The sequence below is a fragment of the Aquarana catesbeiana genome, linkage group LG08 (assembly GCF_042186555.1).
Source record: "Aquarana catesbeiana isolate 2022-GZ linkage group LG08, ASM4218655v1, whole genome shotgun sequence".
Classification (NCBI taxonomy): Eukaryota; Metazoa; Chordata; class Amphibia; order Anura; family Ranidae; genus Aquarana; species Aquarana catesbeiana.
Genome location: NC_133331.1, coordinates 4197038 through 4218765, shown reverse-complemented (window position 1 = coordinate 4218765; position 21728 = coordinate 4197038). Strand labels below are relative to the sequence as shown.

The window sequence follows — 21728 nt, the reverse complement described above, 5'->3', positions numbered from 1 at the left end:
CCCTCCCCAACTTATACCCCTGTACTACAATCCCCTCCCCCCACACCCTGTACTACAACCCCCTCCCCCAGAATAATACTACCACCCCTCTGCTTATCATGATGCCCCCCCCACTCCTATCATGTTTCTACCTCTACTCCCCTCCCCCCTCCCCCCATATCCCTCCTTGTGATTGTATTACCCCCCATTGTACTCTCCTCCCTCATCTACCAATAGGAGTGGAGGATCTCCCCCAGTCTGTGTCCCGGGACAGGAAGTGAAGAGAAATCTCATTGTAGCCATTTCTGTTCTCTGATAATTCTTCTCTCTCTGCAGATCTCAAAGCCGCTGGGAGAAGCCACAGAAGATGAGGTGAGTGACCGGCACCCGCTGATCCTGCCAGTAACACCCCCCCTCACCCGGTGACAACACTTCCTTCCTGCCCCCCGGTGACAACACTTCCTGCCCCCCCCCCGTGACAACACTTCCTTCCTGCCCCCCGGTGACAGCACTTCCTTCCTGCCCCCCGGTGACAGCACTTCCTTCCTGCCCCCCGGTGACAACACTTCCTTCCTGCCCCCCGGGGACAACACTTCCTTCCTGCCCCCCGGTGACAACACTTCCTTCCTGCCCCCCGGTGACAACACTTCCTTCCTGCCCCCCGGGGACAACACTTCCTTCCTGCCCCCCGGGGACAACACTTCCTTCCTGCCCCCCGGTGACAACACTTCCTTCCTGCCCCCCGGGGACAACACTTCCTTCCTGCCCCCCGGGGACAACACTTCCTTCCTGCCCCCCGGGGACAACACTTCCTTCCTGCCCCCCGGGGACAACACTTCCTTCCTGCCCCCCGGGGACAACACTTCCTTCCTGCCCCCCGGGGACAACACTTCCTTCCTGCCCCCCGGGGACAACACTTCCTTCCTGCCCCCCGGAGACAACACTTCCTTCCTTCCCCCCCGGTGACAACACTTCCTTCCTTCCCCCCCGGTGACAACACTTCCTTCCTTCCCCCCCGGTGACAACACTTCCTTCCTGCCCCCCGGTGACAACACTTCCTTCCTGCCCCCCGGGGACAACACTTCCTTCCTGCCCCCCGGGGACAACACTTCCTTCCTGCCCCCCGGGGACAACACTTCCTTCCTGCCCCCCGGTGACAACACTTCCTTCCTGCCCCCCGGGGACAACACTTCCTTCCTGCCCCCCGGGGACAACACTTCCTTCCTGCCCCCCGGTGACAACACTTCCTTCCTGCCCCCCGGTGACAACACTTCCTTCCTGCCCCCCGGTGACAACACTTCCTTCCTGCCCCCCGGTGACAACACTTCCTTCCTGCCCCCCGGTGACAACACTTCCTTCCTGCCCCCCGGGGACAACACTTCCTTCCTGCCCCCCGGGGACAACACTTCCTTCCTGCCCCCCGGGGACAACACTTCCTTCCTGCCCCCCGGGGACAACACTTCCTTCCTGCCCCCCGGGGACAACACTTCCTTCCTGCCCCCCGGGGACAACACTTCCTTCCTGCCCCCCGGGGACAACACTTCCTTCCTGCCCCCCGGGGACAACACTTCCTTCCTGCCCCCCGGGGACAACACTTCCTTCCTGCCCCCCGGGGACAACACTTCCTTCCTGCCCCCCGGGGACAACACTTCCTTCCTGCCCCCCGGGGACAACACTTCCTTCCTGCCCCCCGGGGACAACACTTCCTTCCTGCCCCCCGGGGACAACACTTCCTTCCTGCCCCCCGGGGACAACACTTCCTTCCTGCCCCCCGGGGACAACACTTCCTTCCTGCCCCCCGGGGACAACACTTCCTTCCTGCCCCCCGGGGACAACACTTCCTTCCTGCCCCCCGGGGACAACACTTCCTTCCTGCCCCCCGGGGACAACACTTCCTTCCTGCCCCCCGGTGACAACACTTCCTTCCTGCCCCCCGGTGACAACACTTCCTTCCTGCCCCCCGGTGACAACACTTCCTTCCTGCCCCCCGGTGACAACACTTCCTTCCTGCCCCCCGGTGACAACACTTCCTTCCTGCCCCCCGGTGACAACACTTCCTTCCTGCCCCCCGGTGACAACACTTCCTTCCTGCCCCCCGGTGACAACACTTCCTTCCTGCCCCCCGGTGACAACACTTCCTTCCTGCCCCCCGGTGACAACACTTCCTTCCTGCCCCCCCCCGGTGACAACACTTCCTTCCTGCCCCCCCCCGGTGACAACACTTCCTTCCTGCCCCCCCCCGGTGACAACACTTCCTTCCTGCCCCCCCCCGGTGACAACACTTCCTTCCTGCCCCCCCCCGGTGACAACACTTCCTTCCTGCCCCCCCCCGGTGACAACACTTCCTTCCTGCCCCCCCCCGGTGACAACACTTCCTTCCTGCCCCCCCCCCGTGACAACACTTCCTGCCTGCCCCCCCCCCCCCCCCCGGTGACAACACTTCCTGTCCCCCCCCCGGTGACAACAAACACTTCCTGTCCCCCCCCCCCGGTGACAACACTTCCTGTCCCCCCCCCCGGTGACAACACTTCCTGTCTCCCCCCCCCCCCCCCCGGTGACAACACTTCCTGTCCCCCCCCGGTGACAACACTTCCTGTCCCCCCCCCCCGTGACAACACTTCCTGTCCCCCCCCCCGGTGACAACACTTCCTGTCCCCCCCCCCCCGGTGACAACACTTCCTGTCCCCCCCCCGTGACAACACTTCCTGTCCCCCCCCCCCCGTGACAACACTTCCTGTCCCCCCCCCCCGGTGACAACACTTCCTGTCCCCCCCCCCCGGTGACAACACTTCCTGTCCCCCCCCCCCCGTGACAACACTTCCTGTCCCCCCCCCCGGTGACAACACTTCCTGTCCCCCCCCCCCCCCGGTGACAACACTTCCTGTCCCCCCCCCGGTGACAACACTTCCTGTCCCCCCCCCCGGTGACAACACTTCCTGTCCCCCCCCCCGGTGACAACACTTCCTGTCCCCCCCCCCGGTGACAACACTTCCTGTCCCCCCCCCGGTGACAACACTTCCTGTCCCCCCCCGTGACAACACTTCCTGTCCCCCCCCCCGTGACAACACTTCCTGTCCCCCCCCCCGTGACAACACTTCCTGTCCCCCCCCGTGACAACACTTCCTGTCCCCCCCCCGTGACAACACTTCCTGTCCCCCCCCCGTGACAACACTTCCTGTCCCCCCCCCGTGACAACACTTCCTGTCCCCCCCCCCCGGTGACAACACTTCCTGTCCCCCCCCCCCGGTGACAACACTTCCTGTCCCCCCCCCCGGTGACAACACTTCCTGTCCCCCCCCCCGGTGACAACACTTCCTGTCCCCCCCCCGGTGACAACACTTCCTGTCCCCCCCCCGGTGACAACACTTCCTGTCCCCCCCCCCCCCCGGTGACAACACTTCCTGTCCCCCCCCCCCCGGTGACAACACTTCCTGTCCCCCCCCCCGGTGACAACACTTCCTGTCCCCCCCCCCGGTGACAACACTTCCTGTCCCCCCCCCGGTGACATCATTTCCTGTCCCCCCCATCACTTCTTGCCCCCGGGTGACAACACTTCCTGTCCTGTGTCTATAGCGGATCACGGTTGTCACCTGAGGATTCTCTTCTGATTCGATCTACAGGCACCTCCCCCATCCTCATCTCTGTTACAGAAAGAGGAAGTTGCTTTGTAGATCACAGAAGAGCGCTGAGAACCCCAATGTCAGATCCGTCCACAGGAAGTGACACGGTCACTGGATTTCTGGCAGGATCGGTGTTCCTGTGATTGGAGGAAATACATTTCATAGAACAGAACTGAAAGAAAAACTTTATTTTTTCTCATTTTGTAAGGGGGAGGAGTTATAACTTCTCATCATCGGTGTCCCCTCGAGGGGATTTCCCTTCACTACTAAAAATAAAGTGTTGCCTTTAGAGCCCTTTCACACTGGGGTGGGGGGCGGCGTCGGCGGTAAAACGCCGCTATTATTAGCGGCGTTTTACCGTCGGTATGCGGCCGCTAGCGGGGCGGTTTTACCCCCCGCTAGCGGCCGAGAAAGGGTTAAATACCACCGCAAAGCGCCTCTGCAGAGGTATAGCCGCGCCGTCCCATTGATTTCAATGGGCAGGAGCGGTATACACTCCGCTCCTTCACCGCTCCCAAGATGCTGCTAGCAGGACTTTTTTTACCGTCCTGCCAGCGCACCGCTCCAGTGTGAGAACCCTCGGGGCTTTCACACTGGGATGACAGCAGCGGCACTTTCAGGGCGGTTTGCAGGCGCTATTATTAGCGCAATAGTGCCTGCAAACCGCCCCCAGTGTGAAAGGGCCCTTAGTTATATATAGGAGGCGGTCTCCTGTGATTGGATGGGGAGGGGGGGCTGAGAATACGGCTTTGCTGGAAGCTCCCCAGGGAAATGGGAGGGGTGGTAAATGCGGGTGCCTGGGGCCTGGTCAGGTGACATCACATTAGAGGAGGGGGCGGGGCATAGACGATCGGAACTTCTCATCGTCTTCACTACGATTCCCATCAATATTGTGCATGGAGTAATATTTGTCATCGGTGTCCCCATTGCAGAGATTTCCCTTCACTTCCTGTCCCCCATAGCCAAACAGGAAGTGAGAGGAAATGCCTGCAAGTGAGCCCCTGAATGCAGACAGTGTGAGTTCTGCTACACGCCCTCTCATGGGTGTCATATGGGGGGGGGGCACAGCGGCTGCATCCCAGGTGACATGAATGGGGCGGTACAGAACACCTGAACACGCCCCCATGTGGTTGTACACCGCAGTGCGATCTGTGTGAGCGACACCCCCTCCTACCTTTGTCCCCCCTCTACCTTTGTCGGCCCCCCTATCCCTCTGTCCCCCCTCTACCTTTGTCGGCCCCCCTATCCCTCTGTCCCCCCTCTACCTTTGTCGGCCCCCCCTATCCCTCTGTCCCCCCTCTACCTTTGTCGGCCCCCCTATCCCTCTGTCCCCCCTCTACCTTTGTCGGCCCCCCTATCCCTCTGTCCCCCCTCTACCTTTGTCGGCCCCCCCTATCCCTCTGTCCTTCCTCTACCTTTGTCGCCCCCCCTATCCCTCTGTCCTTCCTCTACCTTTGTCGGCCCCCCTATCCCTCTGTCCCCCCTCTACCTTTGTCGGCCCCCCTATCCCTCTGTCCTTCCTCTACCTTTGTCGCCCCCCCTATCCCTCTGTCCCCCCTCTACCTTTGTCGGCCCCCCTATCCCTCTGTCCCCCCTCTACCTTTGTCGGCCCCCCTATCCCTCTGTCCCCCCTCTACCTTTGTCGGCCCCCCTATCCCTCTGTCCTTCCTCTACCTTTGTCGCCCCCCCTATCCCTCTGTCCTTCCTCTACCTTTGTCGGCCCCCCTATCCCTCTGTCCTTCCTCTACCTTTGTCGCCCCCCCTATCCCTCTGTCCTTCCTCTACCTTTGTCGGCCCCCCCTATCCCTCTGTCCTTCCTCTACCTTTGTCGGCCCCCCCTATCCCTCTGTCCTTCCTCTACCTTTGTCGCCCCCCCTATCCCTCTGTCCTTCCTCTACCTTTGTCAGCCCCCCTATCCCTCTGTCCTTCCTCTACCTTTGTCGGCCCCCCCTATCCCTCTGTCCTTCCTCTACCTTTGTCGGCCCCCCTATCCCTCTGTCCCCCCTCTACCTTTGTCGGCCCCCCCTATCCCTCTGTCCCCCCTCTACCTTTGTCGGCCCCCCCTATCCCTCTGTCCCCCCTCTACCTTTGTCGGCCCCCCCTATCCCTCTGTCCTTCCTCTACCTTTGTCGGCCCCCCCTATCCCTCTGTCCTTCCTCTACCTTTGTCGCCCCCCCTATCCCTCTGTCCTTCCTCTACCTTTGTCGCCCCCCTATCCCTCTGTCCTTCCTCTACCTTTGTCGGCCCCCCCTATCCCTCTGTCCTTCCTCTACCTTTGTCGGCCCCCCCTATCCCTCTGTCCTTCCTCTACCTTTGTCGGCCCCCCCTATCCCTCTGTCCCCCCTCTACCTTTGTCGGCCCCCCTATCCCTCTGTCCCCCCTCTACCTTTGTCGGCCCCCCTATCCCTCTGTCCCCCCTCTACCTTTGTCGGCCCCCCTATCCCTCTGTCCTTCCTCTACCTTTTTTTGGCCCCCCTATCCCTCTGTCCCCCCCTCTACCTTTTTTTGGCCCCCCTATCTCTCTGTCCCCCCTCTACCTTTGTCGCCCCCCCCCTGTCCCTCTGTCCCCCCTCTACCTTTGTCGCCCCCCCCTGTCCCTCTGTCCCCCCTCTACCTTTGTCGGCCCCCCTGTCCCTCTGTCCCCCCTCTACCTTTGTCGGCCCCCCTGTCCCTCTGTCCCCCCTCTACCTTTGTCGCCCCCCCCTGTCCCTCTGTCCCCCCTCTACCTTTGTCGGCCCCCCCTATCCCTCTGTCCCCCCTCTACCTTTGTCGGCCCCCCTATCCCTCTGTAAGGCCGCGCGCTCTCAGTACAGAAATGGTTACATTTGGGACACCTGTATATGTCGGGGGTGGGGATCTGTAGATTGGATGGAGAGGATTATTGTACATCTGTGTGTTTGAGCCCCAAGACTGGTCTGTTGTGGATTTTGTGACCCCCCCCCTCCCCCCCCCTCACTTTTTCTTTTGTGTCCCCAGCTGGTATCGGAGTTCCTGCACTCCCGTGTGCCGTCTCTGCACACCCGCGCCCCCCACACCTTCAAGATGGACGGCCTCCTGGCAGAGATGCAGCAGATCGAACAAAGCAGCTTCCGCCCCCAACCCCTGCGAGGTGCGAGCCCCTCCCCCCCCCCCCGCCATCGGAAACCCCCTTTTATTTATTTGTATTCTTTATATTATTATCATTTGTTTATAATTGTGCTATATATCTATATCTGCTGCCTCCTTCCTCTGCTATCAGCGTAAGTCACCTCTGACAAGTTTTCATGACACCAAGAGATAAAAGGTGACAGGGGCAGGGGATCCAGCACACAGCCTGTGATTGGCAGCCTCAGCTCTGTGAAGGGGGGGGGTGTCCCTTCCCTGCAATCAGCTCTGAGTTCTCCTCACTGAGGTCTGCAGAGTGTAATTTCAGCTCTCCTTCCTCCTCCTTTTTTTTTTTTTTTTTTTTTTTTTTTTTTTCTGAACTCTCAGACAAACTTAATAAAATTGAGCACTTTGGCTGTAGAGAAGAGAAGACAGCAGATAAACGGGTACAACTTATGTAGGAGGATTTGTCTCATCTCTGTGTATCACCTGAGGCCTTTCACCTCACTGGGGCTATGGAGGGTTTACAATCACTAATTCAGTGTGGGGGACACAATGTGATTGTATTGTGTGTGGCTGTGTGCAGAATGACAGATCTTCTCATTCCTCTCTATGAAGCTCCCGGGGTGGCAGATTTGGCTCTGTCTGAGAACTGGACAGAAGAGTTCCTGGCACAAGAGCCGGAGGCCGTGGAGGAGGAGGACTGGAGCCGAGAGTTCACCGACCAAGCGGGTAAGTGTGCCTATAGACTGCTGAACCCCCCCCCACGGTCTGTTCACCCCCCCCCCCCCCCCCCCACTGAATCCCCCCCCTGCGATCTGCTGACCCCCCACTGAATTCCTCCCCACCCCATTGGCCTGCTGACCCCACGCTGATTCTCCCCCCTGTGGTCTGCTGACCCCCCGCTGAACCCCCCCCCCCACTGAATCTCCCCTCCCGTCTGCGCTGACCTTCCCCTCCCCATGCTGTCTGTTTCCCCTCGCCTGCCGTCTGTTTCCCCTCGCCTGCCGTCTGTCTGTTTCCCCTCGCCTGCCGTCTGTCTGTTTCCCCTCGCCTGCCGTCTGTCTGTTTCCCCTCGCCTGCCGTCTGTCTGTTTCCCCCTCGCCTGCCGTCTGTCTGTTTCCCCCTCGCCCGCCGTCTGTCTGTTTCCCCCTCGCCTGCCGTCTGTCTGTTTCCCCCTCGCCCGCCGTCTGTCTGTTTCCCCCTCGCCCGCCGTCTGTCTGTTTCCCCCTCGCCCGCCGTCTGTCTGTTTCCCCCTCGCCCGCCGTCTGTCTGTTTCCCCCTCGCCTGCCGTCTGTCTGTTTCCCCCTCGCCTGCCGTCTGTCTGTTTCCCCCTCGCCTGCCGTCTGTCTGTTTCCCCCTCGCCCGCCGTCTGTCTGTTTCCCCCTCGCCTGCCGTCTGTCTGTTTCCCCCTCGCCTGCCGTCTGTCTGTTTCCCCCTCGCCTGCCGTCTGTCTGTTTCCCCTCGCCCGCCGCTCCTGTCTGTTTCCCCTCGCCTGCCGTCTGTCTGTTTCCCCCTCGCCTGCCGTCTGTCTGTTTCCCCCTCGCCTGCCGTCTGTCTGTTTCCCCCTCGCCTGCCGTCTGTCTGTTTCCCCCTCGCCTGCCGTCTGTCTGTTTCCCCCTCGCCTGCCGTCTGTCTGTTTCCCCTCGCCCGCCGCTCCTGTCTGTTTCCCCTCGCCCGCCGCTCCTGTCTGTTTCCCCTCGCCCGCCGCTCCTGTCTGTTTCCCCTCGCCCGCCGCTCCTGTCTGTTTCCCCTCGCCCGCCGCTCCTGTCTGTTTCCCCTCGCCCGCCGCTCCTGTCTGTTTCCCCTCGCCCGCCGCTCCTGTCTGTTTCCCCTCGCCCGCCGCTCCTGTCTGTTTCCCCTCGCCCGCCGCTCCTGTCTGTTTCCCCTCGCCCGCCGCTCCTGTCTGTTTCCCCTCGCCCGCCGCTCCTGTCTGTTTCCCCTCGCCCGCCGCTCCTGTCTGTTTCCCCTCGCCCGCCGCTCCTGTCTGTTTCCCCTCGCCCGCCGCTCCTGTCTGTTTCCCCTCGCCCGCCGCTCCTGTCTGTTTCCCCTCGCCCGCCGCTCCTGTCTGTTTCCCCTCGCCCGCCGCTCCTGTCTGTTTCCCCTCGCCCGCCGCTCCTGTCTGTTTCCCCTCGCCCGCCGCTCCTGTCTGTTTCCCCTCGCCCGCCGCTCCTGTCTGTTTCCCCTCGCCCGCCGCTCCTGTCTGTTTCCCCTCGCCCGCCGCTCCTGTCTGTTTCCCCTCGCCCGCCGCTCCTGTCTGTTTCCCCTCGCCCGCCGCTCCTGTCTGTTTCCCCTCGCCCGCCGCTCCTGTCTGTTTCCCCTCGCCCGCCGCTCCTGTCTGTTTCCCCTCGCCCGCCGCTCCTGTCTGTTTCCCCTCGCCCGCCGCTCCTGTCTGTTTCCCCTCGCCCGCCGCTCCTGTCTGTTTCCCCTCGCCCGCCGCTCCTGTCTGTTTCCCCTCGCCCGCCGCTCCTGTCTGTTTCCCCTCGCCCGCCGCTCCTGTCTGTTTCCCCTCGCCCGCCGCTCCTGTCTGTTTCCCCTCGCCCGCCGCTCCTGTCTGCTGATGCTCTGCTGACCTGCCCCTCCCCTGCCGTCTGTTGCCCATCACCTATCTCTCTAGACCTTTTCCCCTGCACATCGCCTTCAGTCTCTCTCTCTGATTGGAATCTCTACATGACCCGTCTGGCTGAGCTTAGAGGGCGCCTGAAGAAGAATAAAAGAATATTGCTTTGTCTTCGTTATCCGCAATACGTATATACAGGACACAGTTTGCACGCGCTGTGCGGGGGATATGGATGAAGATATCGTCATAAACCCCCGACATTTTTTTTTTTGCAACCAGCATCTGGCTTTCCCATGAGCTGCGGCAATGCCCCTCCCCCGCCACTCACCGGTGTTTCTCGGGCTTACCGTTTCCGCCGGTACACCCGAGAAACTATCCCACGGTGCGGTCGGGTGCTCCCATAGGCGATCAAAGAGTAGATACTCTATGATCGCCTCTATGGCCTTGGAGGACCGGAGCGTGACATCACTTCCGGTCCAGAGGTTTTTGATCTTTTGCTTTTAACCGCTTCCATACCATGTTATTTGCTGGAAGGTTACTCAGAACCCCCAAACATTATAATTATTGATTTCGCTGAGACCCTAGAGAATAAAATGGCGGTTGTTGCAATTTTTTATGTCGCACAGTTCTTGCACAGCAATTTTTCGAAGGTTTTTTTTTTTTTTGGGGGGGTATATTGATGATAGCAAATCATGGCCGCTGGAGGACCTCACAGGGTTGGAGGAGATGTAGAGGTGGGGGGGGTCCACCCCCAAGCTGACATGACTTCTGCCCTATACCCAATGGGGGGGGGGTCCCAGAACTTCTCCTCCAGCCCCGTGAGCACCTCCAGCGGCCCGTGATTTGCTATCATCAGCGGACCGGGACACCTGTGGAGATGATTTTTGCATGTGGCCAGATATGTGCTGCGAGTTTTAACATATATATATATATATTTTTTTTTAAGCTGCCCACTAGATGGCGCTTTCCCCTTTCTATGCATATGAATAGAATCAAATGCGATTCTTTGCAGTGTGATTTGCACCCATTCGTTCTGTACTGATAGAATCGATCTGGCTGGACCGCTTTGGTGCAAATTTCTGCTTCCGGACTGGAATTTTGATTTATTTTATCTCTTTTTCTCTCTCTTCTATTGATGAAGACTCGATGCCGTCGCCCTCCCGCTGGGCGGAGGAGTACCTGCAGCAGTCGGAGGAGAAGCTGTGGTTGGGGGAGACGGAGGGAGTCATGGCGGAGAAATGGTGAGGGGTTTTTTTTTTACAATCGCTGGGTATCTGCTTGTGTGTTCCCTGTGACAACCAATTGGATTGTGACTCTGTGACCTGCAGCGGAACGAAGCAGCCGGCTGATTGGTTGTTTCTGGTCATTTTGATATTAAAGTAGTTATTAAACCTCCACCTATAAAACGTCATTTCCCTTGGGGCCCATTCACACTTGGCGTGTGCTAAAACGCTCCATTTTTTTTTTTTTTTGGGCTGCGTTCGCACTTTTTGCGTTTTTTTTTTTTTTTTTTTTTTTGAGCGATTTGCACGCAATTTCACGTGACGCACATTCACTTCATGGGCTGCCCTGTGCAAGTTTTGTCACCTAAAAAGAAGCGCACGCTCCTTTTTTGTTGGGGGGGGGGGGGGGGGGGGGGGGGCGAGAAACCGAGCGCATTTTTAAAACTCCGTTTTTTTGCCATGATTACAGCTGAGGCGCATCGTGTTTTTTGGGGTGGCAATCGAAGAATAACGGCGCCCAAAAGAGTGCCGCGCGTTCTGCCCCGATTTGCGATGGCGGCTATTCTGTCCGCGTTTCCCAAATCCCGAGATGCGAATGGGGGGGGGGGGGGGGCCTGAATGAACTGGAATCGCCACGATTCTAGCTCAACGATTCCAGAGCCGCAGTAAAGTGCGCACTGCGCTCGCGGTGCCATTATTTCTTAGACCTCTTTCACACCTCGAGGCAGTTTTCAGGCGTTTTAGCGCTAGAAATATCGCCTGCAAAGCGTCTGAAAACCGCCTCCCATGCCGCCTCAATGTAAAAGCCCCGAGTGCTATCACACTGGGGGGGCGGTGCGCTTGCGGGACGTTAGAAAAAGTCCTGCAAGCAACATCTTTGGGGCGGAGCGGTGTATACAGCATTCCCGAAACGCCCTGCCCATTGAAATAAATGGGCAGCGCTTCCAGAGCGCCACAAAACGGGCGCTTTTAACCCCTTCTTTGGCTGCTAGTGGGGGGGGGGGGGTCAAAAGCGTCCCGTTAGCGGCCGAAAAGCGCCGCTTAAACAGCGATAAAGCACCTCTAAAACGAGTGGCGCTTTAGCACTAACGCTGTTGCGGCTCAGTGTGAAAGGGGTCTTAATTGCACCCACAAACGCGGTGCAATTTTTATTTTATTTTTTAATTTTTTTTTTCTTTTTTATTGCCGCGATTGTCCAACTGAACGTACGGCAATCGCAGCAAAAAAACGCGCAACGCCAAACAAGTCTGGCTCCATGCCAGAATTTGGTACATGAGCTTCTTTGGCCCGTTTTTTTTTTTTTTTGGAGCGGAGGGAGGCTCATTCAAAATGGTTCCGCTGCAAAAACGCGCGCAAAAAAAAAAAAAAAAAATGAACGCTGGTGTGGGCGGGGCCGTAACGATTGGTGTCTGTTTTTGTCTGATGTTGCGATCCGTTTTCTGCGCATTACACTGCTTGCTACACATGTGCAGTTCGTTTCGTTAGAAATTAGTTTTTTAACAAATTCGTCAATTCGGAAATAATTAACGAAACTTTTCGGGATATTCGTACATTCGAATAAATGGTGTAAATTCGAAAAATCTGAAATAATTAGCTAACTAATAAATTATAAGTATTGGAATTTTCCTTTCAAATTTGGCTTTCAGTGAAATACAAATTTTATCCGAAGTTAGGAATTATCCGAAATATTGAACGCCGCGTCTAAATGAATGGAACGGAACAAATTAATAAATAATAGTAAATTAAAAGTTTTTATTATTAATTTGCTCCGTTTTTCATTCATTTTTAGATGCGACATTCAATATTTCGGATAATTCGTAACTTCAGATAAATTCGTATTCCTTACGTTCGCTAACATCCAAAATTGAAAGGAAATTCCGATACCTATCATTTTAATAGTTGTTATTTCAGATTTTCATCTTTTTTTTTTATTTTTTTATTTTTTTTTTAAATCTCGTTTTTTTTTTTTTTTTTTTTTTTTTTTTACGAATTGCGATCATAACGAACGACCCAAAAAACAAAACAAAAAAATAAACGAATGAAACGAAAACGAACACATTTTTCGGCAGTTCACGTCTGATTTATTTATTTATTTAAACTTTATTGCAAGTGTACAAAGTTTACACTCCTGTTGCGTTGCGCTGCTTTTACCTATTGTGTCATTCAACGCGTTGCGGAAACATGCAGCATGTCTGCAAATCACATAAGCGCTGTAGGAACGAGGCACATAGAAAACGATCGCTTTCTTTGTGTCCTTAAAGTGACTGATGTGGATTAGCTGCAGAAAAATAACACAATGTCACCGCATTGGCCCTTTAGATACTCTTCAAATTTATTTTTCTTTAGTTTAAATTGCTTCTAAATGCATAGAGGGATCCTCGAAACCCCCGATGTCCCATGATCCTTTGCTTGCAACCATGAGCCCCTGCAGGCAGATCGAGCCCCCAGCTGTCAATCACGTGTGTGTGTGTCACCCTAGAGCAGGGCGTCTCACACTGGCGCCCCCCCCCCTGCTTTTGCAAAACTACAAGTCCCATGAGGCATTGCAAGGCTGACAGTTAGAAGCCTGACTCCCACAGGCAGAGGGATGATGGGACTTGTAGTTCTGGAGGGCCGCCAGTTTGAGACCCCCCCTGCCCTATAGGAATTGTTCCTTGAATGTATTACTCTGGAGAGGACACATTGTCCTGAAAGGGAAAAAAAAAAGATTTGCAGCATTTGATACAAATTTTTTCAGATTTGGTGACACATAGAAGCCGTTTGTCCTCCTCTCTCATCTTTTTATATTTGATTCTTCCTGGTGTAGGTGTGAGGAGTACCAGCCTGAGGACGACCTGCAGAAGGAGGCCAAATCTCTTCTGTCCAAAGTGACCGACCCAAAACTGGCCAACAGTCAGGTAGACGATGACCACCCGTGTTCACCTCTTCATCTACATATCCATCTCATGTTCCCGTGTTCACCTCTTCATCTACATATCCATCTCATGTTCCCGTGTTCACCTCTTCATCTACATATCCATCTCATGTTCCCGTGTTCACCTCTTCATCTACATATCCATCTCATGTTCCCGTGTTCACCTCTTCATCTACATATCCATCTCATGTTCCCCTGTTCTCTTCATCTACATATCCATCTCATGTTCCCGTGTTCACCTCTTCATCTACATATCCATCTCATGTTCCCGTGTTCACCTCTTCATCTACATATCCATCTCATGTTCCTGTTTTCACCTCTTCATCTACATATCCATCTCATGTTCCCGTGTTCACCTCTTCATCTACATATCCATCTCATGTTCCCGTGTTCACCTCTTCATCTACATATCCATCTCATGTTCCTGTGTTCACCTCTTCATCTACATATCCATCTCATGTTCCCGTGTTCACCTCTTCATCTACATATCCATCTCATGTTCCCGTGTTCACCTCTTCATCTACATATCCATCTCATGTTCCCGTGTTCACCTCCTCATCTACATATCCATCTCATGTTCCCGTGTTCACCTCTTCTTCTACATATCCATCTCATGTTCCCGTGTTCACCTCTTCATCTACATATCCATCTCATGTTCCCGTGTTCACCTCTTCATCTACATATCCATCTCATGTTCCCGTGTTCACCTCTTCATCTACATATCCATCTCATGTTCCCGTGTTCACCTCTTCATCTACATATCCATCTCATGTTCCCGTGTTCACCTCTTCATCTACATATCCATCTCATGTTCCCGTGTTCACCTCTTCATCTACATATCCATCTCATGTTCCCGTGTTCACCTCTTCATCTACATATCCATCTCATGTTCCCGTGTTCACCTCTTCATCTACATATCCATCTCATGTTCCCGTGTTCACCTCTTCATCTACATATCCATCTCATGTTCCCGTGTTCACCTCTTCATCTACATATCCATCTCATGTTCCCGTGTTCACCTCTTCATCTACATATCCATCTCATGTTCCCGTGTTCACCTCTTCTTCTACATATCCATCTCATGTTCCCGTGTTCACCTCTTCATCTACATATCCATCTCATGTTCCCGTGTTCACCTCTTCATCTACATATCCATCTCATGTTCCCGTGTTCACCTCCTCATCTACATATCCATCTCATGTTCCCGTGTTCACCTCTTCTTCTACATATCCATCTCATGTTCCCGTGTTCACCTCTTCATCTACATATCCATCTCATGTTCCCGTGTTCACCTCTTCATCTACATATCCATCTCATGTTCCCGTGTTCACCTCTTCATCTACATATCCATCTCATGTTCCCGTGTTCACCTCCTCATCTACATATCCATCTCATGTTCCCGTGTTCACCTCTTCATCTACATATCCATCTCATGTTCCCGTGTTCACCTCTTCATCTACATATCCGTCTCATGTTCCCGTGTTCACCTCTTCATCTACATATCCGTCTCATGTTCCCGTGTTCACCTCTTCATCTACATATCCGTCTCATGTTCCCGTGTTCACCTCTTCATCTACATATCCGTCTCATGTTCCCCTGTTCTCTTCATCTACATATCCATCTCATGTTCCCCTGTTCTCTTCATCTACATATCCGTCTCATGTTCCCGTGTTCACCTCTTCATCTACATATCCGTCTCATGTTCCCCTGTTCTCTTCATCTACATATCCATCTCATGTTCCCCTGTTCTCTTCATCTACATATCCGTCTCATGTTCCCGTGTTCACCTCTTCATCTACATATCCGTCTCATGTTCCCCTGTTCTCTTCATCTACATATCCATCTCATGTTCCCCTGTTCTCTTCATCTACATATCCATCTCATGTTCCTGTGTTCACCTCTTCATCTACATATCCATCTCATGTTCCCGTGTTCACCTCTTCATCTACATATCCATCTCATGTTCCCGTGTTCACCTCTTCATCTACATATCCATCTCATGTTCCCCTGTTCTCTTCATCTACATATCCGTCTCATGTTCCCGTGTTCACCTCTTCATCTACATATCCATCTCATGTTCCCGTGTTCACCTCTTCATCTACATATCCATCTCATGTTCCCGTGTTCACCTCTTCATCTACATATCCATCTCATGTTCCCGTGTTCACCTCTTCATCTACATATCCATCTCATGTTCCCGTGTTCACCTCTTCTTCTACATATCCATCTCATGTTCCCGTGTTCACCTCTTCATCTACATATCCATCTCATGTTCCCGTGTTCACCTCTTCATCTACATATCCATCTCATGTTCCCGTGTTCACCTCTTCATCTACATATCCATCTCATGTTCCCGTGTTCACCTCTTCTTCTACATATCCATCTCATGTTCCCGTGTTCACCTCTTCTTCTACATATCCATCTCATGTTCCCGTGTTCACCTCTTCATCTACATATCCATCTCATGTTCCCGTGTTCACCTCTTCATCTACATATCCATCTCATGTTCCCGTGTTCACCTCTTCTTCTACATATCCATCTCATGTTCCCGTGTTCATTTTCCGAGTGTTTCCAAGTATTTCTGAGTCATTCTGAGTATTTCCGAATGGCTCTGAACCGTTCCGAGTGTCACCGGCGCCCCCCGCACTTCTGGCCAAATGCGGTACTGCACACCCCATTAGCTTGAATTCTGCTTATTTTGCAAGACAACACTCGCAAACCGAGTCAGAATTAAAAAAAAAAAAAAAAAAAAAAGTTGCTCGTCTTTCAAAACGCTTGTTAACCGTGTTACTCGTAAACCAAGGTTCCACTGTATACACTGTATAATCCATCAGGTGCTTAAGGGGTGTGGCCACATGTTAACACTAAAACTTCTGAACACAGCCATGCACAAGACCAGGGATTTTTAGTTACATTGCAATACATGTTTAAGTCGGCCAACTGCGTCAAAGTAATCCCTCTCTGGCCAGTCCCTACTCTACTCTGCACAATACTTTGGTACATATAGCATACTTCATTGGATAGAGAATGTCAATATGGGGCAAATAGACACAAGCTGTCAGAGATTCCTGTCTGGCCAGTGACCTGCAATACAATAAAAAATCTGGATGAGCCGTGTGCAGAGGGTTCAATCAAAACCTTTAGTGATATCATGCGGTCCGACCCCCTTTATAAACCTGATGCCTCATATATGTGCTATTGGGATTTTGACCACAGGTATCCTACTTGATTCATATTAAAGCCCATCCCCCCTCTCAGTAACCTTTCCAGGGTTAAAGCGGACACCTTTGCCTCAAATTCCATCCCCCACCCCCCATCAAGTACGCTTGTAGATTGAGAATACTTTATTAATTCTGTAGGGAAATGATTGCAGCACAAACCACACTCAATAAAGACAACACGAGGTCTTCTTCATCCTGCAGAGACCCCCATTTCTGTGCTGGGATTGATAGAGCAGTCAGTGTACTGAGGGGCACTTGGATGTAAATGCTGCTGGTCTCCCAGTCCCCGGGTCACCTCTCCACTTCCCTCTCCACTAGGCCAGGGGTCTCCAAACTGTGGCCCTTTGCTTGCTTGTGTGTGGCCCTCGGGGGACTGTTTTATCCACTGATACCAACAATGGGGCATAATTCCCCCAATGACACCAATGATGGGGCACCATTCCTCCCCCATGACACCAATGGTGGGGCAGAATTCCTCCCCCAGGACGCCAATGGTGGGGCAGAATTCCTCCCCCAGGACGCCAATGGTGGGGCAGAATTCCTCCCCCAGGACGCCAATGGTGGGGCAGAATTCCTCCCCCAGGACGCCAATGGTGGGGCATGATTGCTCCCCAAGGACGCCAATGGTGGGGCATGATTGCTCCCCAAGGACGCCAATGGTGGGGCATGATTGCTCCCCAAGGACGCCAATGGTGGGGCATGATTGCTCCCCAAGGACGCCAATGGTGGGGCATGATTGCTCCCCAAGGACGCCAATGGTGGGGCATGATTGCTCCCCAAGGGCGCCAATGGTGGGGCATGATTGCTCCCCAAGGGCGCCAATGGTGGGGCATGATTGCTCCCCAAGGGCGCCAATGGTGGGGCATGATTGCTCCCCAAGGGCGCCAATGGTGGGGCATGATTGCTCCCCAAGGGCGCCAATGGTGGGGCATGATTGCTCCCCAAGGGCGCCAATGGTGGGGCATGATTGCTCCCCAAGGGCGCCAATGGTGGGGCATGATTGCTCCCCAAGGGCGCCAATGGTGGGGCATGATTGCTCCCCAAGGGCGCCAATGGTGGGGCATGATTGCTCCCCAATAATGGGGCACAATTCCTCTCAGTGACATTACAGTAGTAATGTGATATTGCATCTCTCTTTGTATCAATAGACATTGAGTGTAGGATGCTGAGCTCAGTGGGCGGGGCAGTGACACCCTGCACTCAGTCTTACCAGTTGAGTGATAATGGGCCATCATTCAACCTGAAGGACTGAGGACATCTTGTGGCAAAGAAATGGTACTGCATGATACAGTTTTGGATTGACAGTTGATTTTTTGTTTTGGGGGAACTGGGATATATATCTATATAATTAACCCGAAGTTGGACTGTAGGAGGCTCCATGCAGGAATTGTTTTGTCTTCCAGTTGTTACAAATGACACGTCTTGTCTTCATTGCCTCCATTCTCACTTCTCCATGTCTCTCTCTCTCTCTCTCTCTTTCTCTATTAGTTCTTACAATTTGTGAGGAAGATAGGAGATGGGGAGATGTCTCTCTCTCAGGCTTCAGGCGATACGTCCCAGGCCGCTTCCCAGGCAGAGCAGTGGTCAGAACAGTTTGTAAAGGAACAGGTAGTGATCAGTCACTGGGGGGGGGGGATGGGAGAGAGGTGTGCGGACATCTGGTTACGCTGGCCGTACATTTATCAATTTCTTTCTTTTTTTTTTTTTATTCTTTTTTTTTTTTTTTTTTTTTTTTTTTGGCTTTGTTTTTTTTTTATTATTTTTATTTGTTTTTTTAATAATTGTTTGCTTTTGTGTTTTTTTTTTTTTTTTTTTTTTTTTATTTTGTAATTATTTTTTATTTTTTTATTATTAATCATTTTTGTTTGTATTATTTATGTATTGATTTATTTTTTAATAAAATCCAATCAAAGAGATCATGTGATAGAACAGATGGCAAAAAATCATTTAATTGGATACGGCACCCGATGCTTTATAATGGTGGCTGTGGAAATGTTTTTTTTTTTTTTTTTTCTTCCCAATTATTTCGGGAGACCCTGGACCCCGGATGTGGGTGGTGGCTCCCATGCTGCCTTGTAGACAGACCCTTGGATAGACCCATGGGCATCAGAGGAGGGGCCTGCACAAATAGGTGGGCATTACTGCTTGGAGGAGGGGCACCTGCGTGTGCAAGCGGGACAGCCTGACTTGCACAGACTCCACCCACATCCGGGCTCTGTGGTCTGCGGCGTCACCCAATCAACATTCGGCAAAAAGATGATTTTCCGCTTCAAATAATGACTCCTACAAGTTTCTCTTGATTTTAAAATAATTTAAAGCTGAACTCCGGGATGAACTAAATATCCTCTAAATCCATTTGTCATGTGTGTTCTTCCTTTAAATCTTGGGGTTCTATTTATATAAAAAAAAATAAAAATTGCTGTATGAATGAGAAACGTTCGCACAGTAGAAAAAAAAAAAATCACCATATTTTGTCCAATATGATTATTTCTTATGGTGCCATCTAGTGGCCATAAACCAATATTTTCCTAAAATACCTTAAATCGAGAACATATCGCATTATGGCCACTAGATGGTGTTGGCAATCATAGGAAATAATCATATTCCATTAAAAAAAAAATGGAAAACGTTTGTTGCATCCGTGCGAATGTTTGTCACATTTGTATAGCAGTTTTAATAAATGGACCCCCTTCCTTGTGTATTTCTCACAGATCTATGCCGTCATCTAGTGTGAGACTTCCTGTAATAAAGACCGCCCACTGCTGATCCCTCTCCTTGTGCAGGGGGACTGGTCTGGTCTCCGCCCCCTCCTGTGGTGGGTGGAGCCTGCTTGGCCCCTCCCACAACTCTGTTCTCTCTCCTTGTGCAGGGGGACGGGTCTTGTCTCCGCCCCCCCTGGGTTTGCAAAAGGCATTTGGTGCTCACAGATCAGATTGATATCCTTTGTGATTATCGAAGTTTTTTGTTGCAGAAGTTCAGCTTTATAATGATGATTTGGATACCTTTAGAAGGCGTGAAACTGATTGGACAAGCTTCGGAAAATGTTTATTATTTTTTGTGTAATTCTTAAAATAATCAATCGGATTGATAGGTGTATGGCCGGCTCTGGACTGTCGTGTAACTTCTGTGACTTGATGTCAGTCAACTTTAAATTTAAGTTAAAGCAGAACTCCGAGCAAAAATAAAAACACCCGTTAGATCTCCAAACCTTTTATTGGGGCCACATTGTGTGTGTGTGTGTGTGTGTATGTATGTATATATATATATATATATATATATATATATATATATATATATATATATATATATATATGTGTGTGTAATATTTTTTTATATGTATGTGTGTGTATATACACATATACAAACTAATTAATATTTATTATTATTATAATTATATATTTTTTCTTTTTTTATACCTGTATACAAACATACATTTTCAATAAACCTCATTGATACAAAATAATAATAAATATATATTTATTATTATTATTATTATTATTATTTTTGTATCAATGAGGTTTTTTGAAAATATAAATGATACATCCAACATATATACATTGTTATCAACACAGAATACAATGCTTCATATTCACAAAGAATTTAATGTTTATTTATACACATATATATACATACATATATTTTACAGATATTCCATCCCCATCAGATCCCCCATTATATCAGAGTCCACCTTGGGGTCTCCCTTTACATCGGGGTCCCCATCAGATCTTCCCTTAGGAACTTCCCTATACATCAAGGACCCCATCAGAGTGCCCCCTTTACATCAGGGTCCCCCTCAGAGTCCACTCTGGGAGTGTCCCTTTACATCAGAGCCCCCCTTCGGAACCTCCCTTACATCGGAGTGTTTCCTTACGTCGGGGTCCCTATCAGATCTTCTTTACATCAAAGGTCCACCTTGGAAGTCTCCAAAGCTAAGCTCTGAAGGTGACATCGGGATCACCATCAGATCCCCCGTTAGATCAGAGTCCACCTACGGAACGTCCCTTACATCAGAATGCACCTTGGGAGTGTCCCTTTACATCAGGAACCCCATCAGAGCCCCCCCCTTTACATCAGAGTGCTTCCATACATCAGGGTCCCCCTCATATCCCCCTTACATTGGAGTCCACTTTGGGAGTGTCCCTTTACATCAGAAACCCCATCAGCGCTTCCTTCCTTAGAAACTTCCCTTACATCCGGGTCCCCATCAGAGCCCCCTTGCCTCAGAGGCAAGCCTTGGGTACTTCCCTTGCATCAAGATCCTCATCAGAGCTCCCCCTTACCTCAGAATCCACTTTGGATGTCTCCTTTTACATCCGGGTCCTCATCATAGCCCCCCTTACCCCAGAGTCCACTTTAGGAACTTCCTGTGCATCAGAATCCCCATCAGAACCCCCCTTACAACAGAGTCTACCTTAGGAGCCCCCCATACCTCAGGATCCTCATCAGAGCCCCCCTCCCCCATGAATTTCCCTTACTTTAGGGTCCCCATCAGTGCCCCCCCCCCCCCTTACATCAGAGTCTACCTTAGGAGCCCCCCATACATCAGGGTCCCCATCAGAGCCCCTCTTATGAACTTTCCTTACATTAGGGTCTCCATCAGAACCCCCCCTTACAACAGAGTCTACCATAGGAGCCCCCATACATTAGGGTCCCCATCAGAGCCCCTCTTATGAACTTCCCTTACATCAGGGTCCCCATCAGAACCCCCCCTTACAACAGAGTCTACCTTAGGAGCCCCCATACATTAGGGTCCTCATCAGAGCCCCTCTTATGAACTTCCCTTACATTAGGGTCCCCATCAGAACCCCCCCTTACAACAGAGTCTACCATAGGAGCCCCCATACATTAGGGTCCCCATCAGAGCCCCTCTTATGAACTTCCCTTACATCAGGGTCCCCATCAGAACCCCCCCTTACAACAGAGTCTACCTTAGGAGCCCCCATACATTAGGGTCCTCATCAGAGCCCCTCTTATGAACTTCCCTTACATTAGGGTCCCCATCAGAACCCCCCCTTACAACAGAGCCTACCTTAGGAGCCCCCATACATTAGGGTCCCCATCAGAGCCCCTCTTATGAACTTCCCATACATCAGGGTCCCCATCAGAGCCCCCACCTTACATCAGAGT

At 52.2% G+C, this 21728-nt stretch overlaps 2 protein-coding genes across 3 annotated transcripts in view; one reads left to right on the top strand and one right to left on the bottom strand.

Moving 5' to 3' along the window:
- The window catches only part of LPCAT3 (lysophosphatidylcholine acyltransferase 3), a 173708-nt gene that overhangs the window by 53464 nt on the left and 98516 nt on the right, over positions 1–21728 (bottom strand).
- PEX5 (peroxisomal biogenesis factor 5) overlaps positions 1–21728 on the top strand; it is a gene marked incomplete in the record, with an annotated part of 62496 nt that overhangs the window by 1569 nt on the left and 39199 nt on the right. The window contains 6 exon segments of one of the 2 annotated variants that reach the window (XM_073595442.1): positions 316–351; positions 6576–6708; positions 7302–7415; positions 10385–10484; positions 13273–13363; positions 18090–18209. In XM_073595442.1, coding sequence (XP_073451543.1) covers positions 316–351; positions 6576–6708; positions 7302–7415; positions 10385–10484; positions 13273–13363; positions 18090–18209 — 594 coding nt within the window. 2 annotated transcript variants of the gene reach the window in all.